At 40.5% G+C, this 13,428-nt stretch overlaps 1 protein-coding gene across 1 annotated transcript; it reads left to right on the top strand.

The window, feature by feature from the left end:
* Positions 1–913: 913 nt before the first annotated feature.
* On the top strand, positions 914–11,186 carry LOC133977916 (myosin heavy chain, fast skeletal muscle-like). The gene is made up of 39 exons (XM_062416215.1): positions 914–1,114; positions 1,485–1,628; positions 1,714–1,870; positions 1,953–1,980; positions 2,079–2,190; positions 2,367–2,459; positions 2,537–2,600; positions 2,699–2,797; positions 2,901–3,004; positions 3,110–3,248; positions 3,350–3,468; positions 3,584–3,733; positions 3,842–4,012; positions 4,118–4,424; positions 4,578–4,651; positions 4,755–4,842; positions 4,943–5,060; positions 5,147–5,270; positions 5,365–5,501; positions 5,600–5,855; positions 5,961–6,203; positions 6,294–6,470; positions 6,552–6,697; positions 6,798–6,888; positions 6,971–7,360; positions 7,444–7,570; positions 7,821–7,939; positions 8,031–8,227; positions 8,319–8,502; positions 8,587–8,752; positions 8,943–9,067; positions 9,364–9,672; positions 9,762–9,965; positions 10,044–10,169; positions 10,249–10,419; positions 10,502–10,606; positions 10,698–10,793; positions 10,920–11,051; positions 11,166–11,186. Exons 1-39 carry the CDS (start codon positions 914–916, stop codon positions 11,184–11,186), a joined length of 5,814 nt encoding a protein of 1,937 aa, XP_062272199.1.
* The last annotated feature ends 2,242 nt before the right edge of the window (positions 11,187–13,428 follow it).

Genomic DNA, 13,428 nt, shown 5'->3' with positions numbered 1-13,428 from the left:
AATACATGACCAAAGAGAATAAAACTACATGACCATATAAAGAAAGACATTTCTGCTGAGTGAACACTGATCTGTCTATATAAGAAGGAGGTCCAGACGCCCCCAAGGACTGACAGGCAACGAGTCAAGGTGAGTGACTTACAGTCTTTTATTAGACTAAAGAAAGCCAGCAGCTTAATGAACAATGCAGGGCATGACCACTTATTGCCAGACACTACAAAGTTACTACAGAGCTGTTGTGTTTATGCCAGGACCTCAGCATACAGCAAGCTCATATTTGAATATAGAATAGTTTGATTACTTAATTAATTTCAAGTATTTGTGTTTCTTCCTCCAGAATCCTCATCAGACCATCATTATCTGTTCTGCTGGGGTAGGGAAGAAGGTAAGTTATTTATTTTTCTACTGTGGCAAACTGTCTTAATACCTCAGTACATGTGTGAAGACTTTCTAAAAATGTCAACATCTTCATTTAACATTTACTGTGAGTGTAATGATTCACAAGTTAATTAACATAGTCAATTATGTGCAACACATAATGGAGTCTACATCTTTAAATAAGTAAAGAGAAACTGTTGATTTGATTGATTTCCTTATTAACCTTAAGTGTTTAAGACTTAATAACAAAAAGGTTGTTGCACAATAAAGATAATATACAAATAATGGAAAATTACAAGATGATGGTGTTCTGTTGTTACAAGCTTTAAATATACCTTACTATTTTATTTCACTTTAAATGAGATCTAATGACGTCAATTTTTCTATGTTCTTCATTTGTGTGTAATATTCAGAAAATCATTAACAGCACTTCCTATTTGTTTGTTAGTAATGTACCATCGTGAGTGAAGATAAAATTGTGACTTGAATAAATGACGGCTGTCTTGTTTTAACTTATTTGCAGTAAAGAGTCATCATGGGGGACGCAGAAATGGAGTGTTTCGGCCCGGCAGCCGTTTACCTCCGGAAGCCAGAAAGAGAGAGAATTGAAGCTCAAACCACTCCCTTTGATGCTAAATCAGCTTATTTTGTGACTGAGCCCAAAGAGATGTACCTCAAGGGGAAACTTGTGAAGAAAGAGGGTGGCAAAGCAACCGTGGAAACTCTCTGTGGACAGGTGAGAGTGGTGACAATGAATTTTTTTTAAATAATGCAGCAAATCATATGAATGGATTCACATCACTTAAAATTTCACAAATGTTTGTCAGCATCTATCTGATCCTGATCACTATGTGAAGAGCAGCGTGATATGTTAAAAACGAAATGAAGTGCATGTCTTGTGATTGGGCAGCATATATTCAGCACATAACTTCTCTGTAATCAGCCCTCAAAGGGAAACGTAAGCATTGATTCATGAGTGCCATGCATATCTTTTTTATGGTTTTAAAAAATATAATCTCTGACTGTTGAATAAATTATAATAGTGACCAGTTAATGTTTTAAATTAACTGCACCTCTTTTCTGTCCCTTTTCTTTCTCTGTGGCAGTCACTCACTGTGAAAGATACTGAAATCTTCCCCATGAACCCTCCAAAGTACGATAAGATTGAGGATATGGCCATGATGACCCACCTCAGTGAGCCCACTGTGCTGTATAACCTCAAAGAGCGCTATGCAGCATGGATGATCTACGTGAGTGTGACCTGATCAACACATTAATAGCCGTATGACCATTGCAGGGATGATGTGTCAGTAACAATCCTCTCTGTCTCCACAGACCTACTCTGGGTTGTTCTGCGTCACTGTGAACCCCTACAAGTGGCTCCCGGTGTACGATTCAGTGGTTGTATCAGGATACAGAGGCAAAAAGAGGATTGAGGCTCCACCCCACATCTTCTCCATCTCTGATAACGCCTATCAGTTCATGCTTCAAGGTATCAATGATTTTGTAAGCTATTATGTGTCCTAAAATACAGCAGCTGCTCTAACTGTTAAATACTTTTTGATATATTGCAGATAGAGAAAACCAGTCAATCCTGATTACGTAAGTGCCAAGACTTTTATATCATTTGTAAGTATTCGCAATAATATAAAAATGTCAGTCATTTTGAACAATATCTATGAACACATCCCACAACCCAGCGGAGAATCCGGTGCAGGGAAGACTGTCAACACCAAACGTGTCATCCAGTACTTTGCGACAATCGCAGTGGCTGGAGGAAAGAAATCTGAGCAAACCTCAGGCAAGATGCAGGTACAAGAACACATCCTTTCTTAAATGTCAGCAAAACAGGAAAATCCTTTAAAATATGTGATATTACTTAAAAGAATCAAGTTGTGTAATGTGATCTTCTGGTGAGACACATTGAATGTGTGAATCTTCATCACCCTTAATTATTTTATTTGCCCTGGCATGTTTCCTTAATAAAGGGGTCGCTGGAGGATCAAATTATTGCTGCCAATCCACTGCTGGAGGCTTATGGCAATGCCAAGACTGTGAGGAATGACAACTCATCCCGTTTTGTAAGTGTTTGTTATCTTTTTAAACAATATTAGAGTGTAAGAAGTTATAATTCTGATTTACAGTCTTCTTTTTAAAGGGTAAATTCATCAGAATCCATTTTGGAACAAGTGGAAAGCTGGCCTCAGCAGACATTGAAACATGTAAGTCTAGAGATAATGCAGTAGATACCATTTGTTATTGGACCTTCAGCTCATTGAACGGAACTGACGGGTCTCTAACTGTAACAATCGATCGACAGATCTGTTGGAGAAGTCTCGAGTGACATTCCAGCTGTCTGCTGAGAGGAGCTACCACATCTTCTATCAGCTCATGACAGGCCACAAACCTGAACTGATTGGTGAGCAGTTTGACCATGTATCATAATAACCTGTGTTGTATTTGTACTATAAATACAGGCTTCACCTGAGTCTGCTTACTGATGTGCAATAAATATTTTTCAGAGGCTCTTCTCATCACCACCAACCCTTTCGACTATCACATGATCAGTCAGGGTGAAATCACTGTCAAGAGTATCGATGACATTGAGGAGTTCATTGCCACTGACGTAAGAAGATAATAAAATCCACACCATCATATAAAATGTGAATTTGTGAATGTGTTCATTTGCTTTTTGAAAGCAGACTTCTGTATTTTCTTTGTAAACCTACAGACTGCCATTGATATCCTGGGCTTTACTGCAGAGGAGAAGATAGGCATGTATAAGCTAACTGGAGCTGTGGTGCATCACGGAAACATGAAGTTCAAGCAGAAGCAGCGTGAAGAGCAGGCTGAGCCTGATGGCACTGAGGGTGTGTTGTACTTTTGGATACTAACCAACAGTCATGGCACAGATTCTTTCGGATTCTCGATCAAGTGAAAATCTCATCGCTCACTTTTCTCTTCTTTGCAGTTGCTGATAAAATCGCATATCTCATGGGTCTGAACTCAGCTGACCTTCACAAGGCTCTGTGCTACCCAAGGGTAAAAGTCGGAAATGAGTTTGTGACAAAGGGTCAGACAGTCCCACAGGTAAAATGTGCTCCCATAGTCTGATTGTATTATAGCTCTGAAACCCATGACCACTTTTTATTGTGTGTGCTTCCAACATATGTATTAATGTTGTCTCATTCATTTGTATAAACAGGTAAACAACTCTGTCATGGCTCTCTGCAAGTCCGTCTATGAAAAAATGTTCTTGTGGATGGTTGTGAGAATCAATGAGATGTTGGATACTAAGCAGCCCAGAAGCTTTTTCATCGGTGTCCTGGATATTGCTGGGTTTGAAATTTTTGATGTAAGTGTGCTTTATTTGCATAAAGGACTTTTTTATATTAAAGAAATTACAAAGGATTGTAACAGATGAATATCAAGTCGTTTAACTTTTCTCTTTTAAAAAAAACAGTACAACAGCTTGGAGCAGCTTTGCATCAACTTCACCAACGAAAAACTGCAACAGTTTTTCAACCATCACATGTTTGTCTTGGAACAAGAAGAGTACAAGAAAGAGGGGATTGAGTGGGAGTTTATTGACTTTGGCATGGACTTGGCTGCCTGCATTGAGCTTATTGAGAAGGTATGCTGTTTTTGTAAATGGCATACTTTAATGAAAACCTTGTTCACGCATAAATTAAAGAAATATGTCAATGCAATCATGAGTCAATTTTTCATTTAATTTCAGCCAATGGGCATCTTCTCCATCCTTGAAGAGGAGTGTATGTTCCCCAAGGCTACAGACATAACCTTCAAGAACAAACTGTATGATCAGCATCTTGGTAAAAACAAGTCCTTTGAGAAGCCAAAGCCAGCCAAAGGCAAAGCTGAGGCTCACTTTTCTCTGGTTCACTATGCTGGTACTGTTGATTACAACATCACTGGCTGGCTGGACAAGAACAAGGACCCCCTGAACGACTCAGTTGTTCAGCTCTACCAGAAGTCTTCAGTCAAACTGCTGGCCTACCTGTATGCATCACATTTCTCAGCAGATGGTAAGGATAATATTTTTTTTAAAGAAATATGGAGGTGTCTTTCTGGTGTTTGTATTACATTGTATGTAGCTGGAGTCTAGCTATCCTGAGATATCAAAATTTAAAATGCACTGAGTTTACTCATAATCAATGCAACTGTCATTCCTCTGACAGCTGAGAGTGGTGGTGGTAAGAAAGCTGGCAAGAAGAAGGGTGGTTCCTTCCAAACTGTATCTGCATTGTTCAGAGTAAGATGTGACAGAAACATAATTTGACAGCAGTGATGTATCTTATTGCTTTTATGTCTATTTTAGTGCATTTTGCAAATGCAATGTCCTATAATTCTTTCAGGAGAATTTGGGCAAGCTGATGACAAACTTGAGGAGCACACATCCTCACTTTGTGCGCTGCTTGATTCCCAATGAATCAAAGACACCAGGTGTGTACTTTTTGTCTCAATGTTATCGTTAATAAAGTAAAGAAACCAGACCAGATATGTTTTGACTGTCTTTTTTAATTAACCAATGATTTTATTAAAGGTCTGATGGAGAACTTCCTGGTCATCCACCAGCTTAGGTGTAACGGTGTGCTGGAAGGTATCAGGATCTGCAGGAAAGGTTTCCCCAGCAGGATTCAATATGGTGACTTCAAGCAGAGGTAGAAATGTTACCTTGATAGTTACTTATTAGTGTTTACTTACCTTCAAATTAGTAAATCTAACTGAATGAAATCTTTACTCTTAGATACAAAGTACTGAACGCCAGCGTCATCCCAGAGGGACAGTTCATCGACAACAAGAAGGCTTCAGAGAAACTCCTGGGCTCCATCGATGTTGACCAGACTCAGTACAAGTTTGGTCATACCAAGGTACACATGCAACTCCTATGGAAACACTGCCAAGACAAACGTGTAGACAGTAGCATTATCATTGATTAATGACTTAATAATTATTGGCTCTCAGGTGTTCTTCAAAGCCGGTCTGCTGGGTACTCTGGAGGAGATGCGGGATGAAAAACTTGCTGCCCTGGTAACCATGACACAGGGTCTCTGTAGAGGTTTCCTCATGAGGAGAGAGTTTGTGAAGATGATGGAGAGGAGGTAAAGTGTCAGTAACTGATGTAGTATGACGTTTGCTGCTGGTTAGCTGGTAAACTAACTTCAAACCCTGTTTGTCTGAAAACAATGTCTTTTGTTAGAGAGGCCATTTTCGCCATCCAGTACAACATCCGTTCATTCATGAATGTCAAAACGTGGCCATGGATGAAGCTTTACTTCAAGATTAAGCCTCTGCTGAAGAGTGCAGAGACTGAGAAAGAGATGGCCCAAATGAAAGAAGACTTTGGAAAAACCAAAGAGGAGCTCACAAAGGCTCTGGCTAAGAAGAAAGAACTTGAAGAAAAAATGGTTTCTCTGCTGCAGGAGAAGAATGATCTGTTGTTGCAAGTGCAGTCTGTAAGTCCGACCAGCACACCATTTCTTCCTTTGTGCATGTCCACTAAATATACTGCATCAAACTGATTTAGCAATGACATGAACCTGCTTGCATTTACCTTTTAGGAAGGAGAAAACCTTTCTGATGCAGAGGAGAGGTGTGAGGGGCTCATTAAAGCAAAGATCCAGCTTGAGGCCAAACTCAAAGAGACGGCTGAGAGACTGGAGGATGAGGAGGAAATGAATGCTGAGCTGACTGCAAAGAAGCGCAAGCTGGAAGATGAGTGCTCTGAGTTGAAGAAAGACATTGACGACTTGGAGCTTACCCTGGCCAAAGTGGAAAAGGAGAAACATGCCACTGAGAACAAGGTTACAAGATCTGTCTTTCACAATACCTTTTTGCCTCAGAGTAGATAAAAAAAACCTTTTGTTAACTTAAATATACATACACTTTTAAAGGTTAAAAACCTCACAGAAGAGATGGCTTCTCAAGATGAGACCATTGCCAAGTTGACCAAAGAGAAGAAAGCTCTCCAAGAGGCCCATCAGCAGACCCTTGATGATCTTCAGGCAGAGGAGGACAAAGTCAACACTCTGACAAAGTCCAAAACCAAGCTGGAGCAGCAAGTGGATGATGTGAGTAATCCACATTTTAAAGCAAATGTTGACCATGAATGTGCCATACCAAAAGTTTTATTAAACACTTATCTCTGGTAGCTTGAAGGGTCCCTGGAGCAAGAAAAGAAGCTCCGTATGGACCTTGAGCGAGCTAAAAGAAAGCTGGAAGGAGATCTGAAACTGGCCCAGGAATCCATAATGGATCTGGAGAACGACAAGCAGCAGTCTGATGAGAAAATCAAAAAGTAGGGATTTGAAAAAGCATCCTACTTGTAGTAAATGATTATGTAAGAGGATCTACTAAAACTCACCTTTAATACACTGAATTACTTTCGTCCTCTCCAGGAAGGACTTCGAGATGAGCCAGCTCCTGGGTAAGATTGAGGACGAACAGACTCTTGGGGTCCAGTTACAGAAAAAGATAAAGGAACTTCAGGTATAATTTGGACAAGTGTCAGTCTGAGTAAACAACATTCAAATATCTTGAACCATTTTCAGTTAAATCATGTCTGTTTCAGGCTCGTATTGAGGAGTTGGAGGAAGAGATTGAGGCTGAGCGGGCAGCTCGGGCCAAGGTGGAGAAACAGAGGTCTGATCTCTCCAGGGAACTGGAGGAGATCAGTGAGAGGCTTGAAGAAGCTGGAGGAGCAACATCTGCTCAGATTGAGATGAACAAGAAGCGTGAGGCCGAGTTCCAGAAACTGCGTCGTGATCTTGAAGAGTCCACCCTGCAGCACGAGGCCACCGCCGCAGCTCTCCGCAAGAAGCAGGCTGACAGTGTGGCAGAACTGGGAGAACAGATTGATAACCTTCAGCGTGTCAAACAGAAACTGGAGAAAGAGAAAAGTGAATATAAGATGGAGATTGATGACCTCAGCAGCAATATGGAGTCCATTGCCAAATCAAAGGTGAGAGTACCATGATTTCATACAGGGAGCAAGAAACAAATGGTAATTATTTTTTAATACTAGTAAATGTTTTCTTTTACCAGGGCAATCTTGAGAAAATGTGCAGAACATTGGAAGATCAACTAAGTGAACTCAAATCCAAGAATGATGAGAATGTTCGTCAACTAAATGACCTTAGTGCACAGAAGGCAAGACTTGCAACTGAAAATGGTATGAAATTATGATAAACCTTCATAAATTAAATCAAACTCTTACTGACTTCCTTTAGTTTATTATGTATCTCTAACAACCCTGTTCTGTTCCCTGTGCTCACAAATTGGAGGTTTCGTTGTACACGGCACACATCAGCATATGATACTAATGTGTTCATAATGAGTCATAATTTTCTTTGTGTCATTTTCCATTCATGTCATTTAGTACTGTTGCTCACTGAGTTACTAAAAACAGTGTCTTTGATTAGGTGAATTTGCGCGTCAGATGGAAGAAAAGGACGCTCTTGTGTCTCAGCTCACAAGAGGCAAGCAGGCTTACACTCAGCAGATTGAGGAGCTGAAGAGGCACATAGAAGAGGAAGTTAAGGTAACAGTAAATGAAATCAGCAGGATAATCATAGAGGAAAAGGCCACCGGACGATTACTCAATATTAATCATGTTCTCACCTGAATGGTAGGCCAAGAACGCCCTGGCTCATGCTGTTCAGTCAGCTCGTCATGACTGTGACCTGCTCAGAGAGCAGTATGAGGAGGAGCAGGAGGCCAAGGCTGAGCTGCAGCGTTCAATGTCCAAGGCCAATAGTGAGGTGGCTCAATGGAGAACCAAATATGAGACTGATGCCATTCAGCGTACTGAGGAGCTTGAGGAGGCAAAGTAAGTATTACAGTTACAATTGAAGCTTCTTCTACAAATGCGTAATGAGTTTAAGTTATCGTCAAGTTTTAAAATAAAATATTCTTAAAAGGAAAAAGCTTGCCCAGCGTCTTCAGGATGCAGAGGAAACCATTGAGGCTGTGAACGCAAAATGTGCCTCTCTGGAAAAGACAAAACAGAGACTGCAGGGTGAAGTGGAAGACCTGATGATCGATGTGGAGAGAGCTAATGCTGTGGCTGCTACCCTCGACAAGAAGCAAAGGAACTTTGACAAGGTTAGATATTGTTGTGTACACCCACAGTGCTGACTGGTGAATGTGAGGTTAATGTGAAGGCTAAAATATTTGTTGTTCTTTCAGGTTCTTGCTGAATGGAAGCAGAAGTATGAGGAGAACCAGGCAGAGCTGGAAGGAGCCCAGAAGGAAGCTCGTGCTTTAAGCACTGAGATTTTCAAAATGAAAAACTCCTATGAAGAAGCTCTGGACCACCTGGAGACCCTGAAGAGGGAGAACAAGAACCTGCAACGTAAGACATTAGATCCTGTTTGTTAATTTGTATTTCATTTCCCCAAAAGATTCACACTCTAAACACAAAATCTGTTTATCAGAAGTGTCTCTATTATTTAATTACAATGGGGTTTTTTGGTTTAAAAAAAACAACATTTTAACATTGGTTAATGTTCTAAAATGTATTAAATGATAAACTGCTTCAACAGAGGAGATCTCAGATCTTAGTGAACAACTTGGAGAGACCGGTAAGACAATTCACGAGCTTGAGAAGGGGAAGAAGACAGTGGAAGGTGAGAAGAGTGAAATCCAGACGGCCCTGGAGGAGGCAGAGGTAAAACTCAATCGTCATACCAATCATTACTTATAGTTATAGTGATAGTAGAACTGCCTTGTGCAAGTGATTCAGCCATTGTACAAGAACTTTTTATGTAACACAGATATAAAATCTGAAGTTCTGCTGTTAGAAAAAGTGTTTAAATATAAGCAGAGCTATAGAGTACAACCGTGCAAGACCCATGCTTGACCGCTCAAGAGCTATTTTTCCTCACTGTGACTTAGCTTCCATTTCTGTATTTTGAATGGAGGAACTGTTCTACTTTAGTTGATAAAGATCACACTTGTTCACAGGCCACCCTGGAGCATGAGGAATCCAAGATTCTCCGCGTTCAGCTTGAACTTACCCAAGTCAAGAGTGAAGTTGACAGGAAAATAGCAGAGAAGGATGAGGAGATTGAGCAGATCAAGAGGAACAGTCAGAGAGTGATTGAGTCCATGCAGAGCTCTCTGGATTCTGAGGTCAGGAGCAGGAATGACGCCCTGAGAATCAAGAAGAAGATGGAGGGAGACCTCAATGAGATGGAGATTCAGCTGAGTCACGCCAACCGCCAGGCTGCTGAAGCCCAGAAACAGCTGAGAAACGTTCAGGGACAGCTTAAGGTACGTCCACTGACAATATCCTGACAGATCAGCTAAAAAAAAAACACCAGTTGCTGATATACAGTATCTTATCATTTTTTACAATTCAGGATGCCCAGCTTCATCTTGATGAAGCCATTAGAAGCCAGGATGACATGAAGGAGCAGGTCGCCATGGTAGAGCGCAGGAACAACCTGATGCTGGCTGAGATCGAGGAGCTGAGAGCTGCACTGGAGCAGACAGAGAGAAGCCGCAAAGTGGCTGAACAGGAGCTGGTTGACGCCAGTGAGCGTGTGGGGCTGCTACACTCTCAGGTACTCTCAAAGGCTTGACAAACAAGTTGCTATTTAGTTGAACACATGAAAGTTAATCATTGCTTTTATTTCAAATAGAATACCAGCCTTATCAATACAAAGAAGAAGTTGGAGGCTGACTTCATCCAGGTCCAAGGTGAAGTGGAAGATGCTGTCCAGGAAGCAAGAAATGCTGAAGAAAAGGCCAAGAAGGCCATCACTGATGTGGGTTGAGGTGATTTTATATATAGCTCTTTACACCGTTGTGGTGTTGTGTGCTTCATTCATGGTTGTTGTATTTCAGGCTGCCATGATGGCAGAGGAGCTGAAGAAGGAGCAGGACACCAGCGCTCATTTGGAGAGGATGAAGAAGAATCTGGAGGTGACAGTGAAGGACCTGCAGCATCGCCTGGATGAGGCTGAGAATCTGGCCATGAAGGGTGGCAAGAAGCAGCTCCAGAAACTGGAGTCTAGGGTAAATATTTATTTACTCTCCAAGCTGATCTCTGCCGTTGATGTAACATCCAAATTTAATAATAGCATTGTTCACATCACAGGTACGTGAGCTCGAGGGTGAGGTTGAAGCCGAGCAGAGGCGGGGAGCAGATGCTATCAAAGGTGTTCGAAAATATGAGAGAAGAGTGAAGGAGCTCACCTATCAGGTCGGTAGTTGTTTTTTGCAATTGCTTGTTACAGTTGTCTGACAGTTGGTTATATAAATACATTTTAATCATGAATTAATTTTAACTGCAGACTGAGGAGGACAAGAAGAATGTTGTAAGACTTCAGGACCTGGTGGACAAGCTGCAGCTTAAAGTGAAGGCTTACAAGAGACAGTCTGAGGAGGCTGTAAGTACATGCGGACCTGGAAAAAGAAAAAACACAATGTCTCCGCTTTCGTAGCTAACAGAAAAGTCAAATCATCCTATCTTCAGTATTCTTGGATGTTGACTTCAGTGTTGAATTTTCTCACAGGAGGAGCAGGCCAACACTCACCTGTCCAGGTACAGGAAGGTTCAGCATGAGATGGAGGAGGCTCAGGAGCGTGCCGACATCGCCGAGTCCCAGGTCAATAAGCTGAGGGCAAAGAGTCGAGAAATTGGAAAAGTAAGTAATACACACTTGGTGAAGCATAACACTGAAGCAGTGAGCTGTTGTGACTCTTTTTAATTCAAATGGAATTTTAAATGGCATTCATTCTGTTTTTCTTCTCTATTTCAGGCAAAAGATGCTGAAGAATAAGATGAAAACTCTATGAGAGATACAAATGAGAATCATAAAATATGATTGTTCATTGAGATATTCTCACTAAATATTGTAGAACTATATTCAATAAATATATGTTGTCAGTCTGCTGCCTTCAAATGTTTCTTTGCAAAAACACAAAACACTTGGTTCAAGTATAGAAGAGAGAAATGGGAGTTGCTGATAGCAACTGGCTGTGGTTACTAAATATTAGAGAGGTGTGCTTTGTCATGGGTTAGTTCAGGTGAGTTGTCAAGTTCTCAATCCACAATACAAAACCTGGTCCATGTTTGCCATCTTTTCACACAGGCTGAGAAAAGAAAACATTGGTCTTTTGCTGATATTAATTGTTTAATTCTGATATTCAACAACTCACACAAATTCACACTGTATGAAAATCAAAATGCCCAAAACAGTTTTTGGCCTTCATTAGATGATCAAAATGGCAAATTTCAGTCAAATGACAGAAACTATGGGTGAATAAGCATCTGAATATGAATATATCAGGATAAAGAATGAGATGACCCAAATCTAATTCAATTCTGCAGTGAAGGGAGCATTTACATTCTCCAGTTTGTTGACTGTGCACACCTTACAGCTTTAAATTGGGACAAATATTCTTGTTTTGATATATACAACAAAACTACATCCCAATTAATTAATAAACACATCATTATAATTATCTGTCACATACCTGTACAGGGTTTCTCACCTTGAATACCGGGCAGGTCTATTGTACCTGGAAATAAGAGCAGAGTTCATCCTGCACAGAGGTGAAAATTCCATAACCAATTTGAATTTCTTTTTTTTCTTTTTTTTACAACAAAATCTGAATTCTCATGTTGATAATCTCCACTGCATCATGTAGATGTAGATGTAATATTTATATAATTTAAGACAACCATTTAACCAAATTATGTGGCAAGTGGAAGTAAAGATGGAGTGAGTGTTCTTGACAGCAGAGAACAAAAATATATTCCACAATCCTTTGGGGGCGAAGCAGTCATCCGCTGCTGTGTGCTTCCTCTTCGGGGAGCCATTTCATTGCTGACTTCTCCCATTGACACTAATCTTTATGCGCTTGTTTGCTCTTGAATCTGTAGCACAATGTGTGACAGACAAAACTTTATACTGTCTCTTTACTGCTCACACAGGAGACACTATTTGTCCATTTTAATCTTATATTGGCCCTTTGGTCCAAGTATGCTATATGACAGTTGTATTTTCTCTATGTAGTTAACAAGTACTGCTCAGAGACCCCCAAACACCCCCCCTGTCCCCCTCTCCAAGTAACTGTATCCATGTCAGAGAAGCATTGAATTTAGAAAAAAGAAACACAGACAACAACTGTGCCCTCTACATGGACATGCTTCATATAGTGTCCTGCTCTAAATCTGTCATGTTACACTTGTTTTTCATCGCTGTATCTCAATGACTTCTTTATAATCAAAGAGTCAAAGTTAAAAGGGCATAATTGATCATAGCTCTGAAACACATGCATCATGCAGAAATAATTCATCACATTTATAAGTTAGTCAACTGTAGACTAAAAAAGCCATCTTAAACTTAAAGACAGAACATCTGATGCTGAAATTTTTGATTAGTTATAATCAAAAACAATTTTACCCAAAAGGATGCTTGTGCTCTGCAGCAGACCTCCAGAAAGCTTCATGTGCACAGTGTCTCATTTGTTCAGCTTGTGAGGGATGAGCTTGTGAGGTCTGCTGGATATAGCCTACCACATTAAAATGTGAAATCACAAGATTCAAACTTCTTTGCCAAGTACTCACAGTCTATCATAGCACTAGTAAATCAAATGGTGTATTTCTCTTTAAGTCCCATAATAGGGCTCTGTGCCTGCTGGATGGAAGGTATCACTTATCCAAATAGGACTAGTGAGCGCATAGGGCCTGAATGACTGCTACTTAATTGAATCAGTGAAGCCAAAACATCCCATACATTTCTCTGGAGGTTTCATTGAAGTAGTCAGTGACCTATCACCTTTCCTCTGGAGCTTTTGGCCTAATATTTGTATATAATATCCTTACTGAATGACATCCTGAGCAAATGCACATAACGTCTACGCAAGCTGGATTCCTCCTCTGGTCCACGCCTGTAGCAGCCTGAAATTTTTGTTTTAATCCCTGACAGCTGACAAAAGAGCACGCCTGCTTACTGGAATATACTAAAGTGATAAGACTTCAGCTTCACTGCATTTTAAACTGGCAGTACAGAGCAG

The sequence above is a fragment of the Scomber scombrus genome, chromosome 3 (genome assembly GCF_963691925.1).
Source record: "Scomber scombrus chromosome 3, fScoSco1.1, whole genome shotgun sequence".
Lineage (NCBI taxonomy): Eukaryota > Metazoa > Chordata > Actinopteri > Scombriformes > Scombridae > Scomber > Scomber scombrus.
Note: the sequence above shows the minus strand (reverse complement) of the source record. Positions and strands in the feature narration are given on the sequence as shown.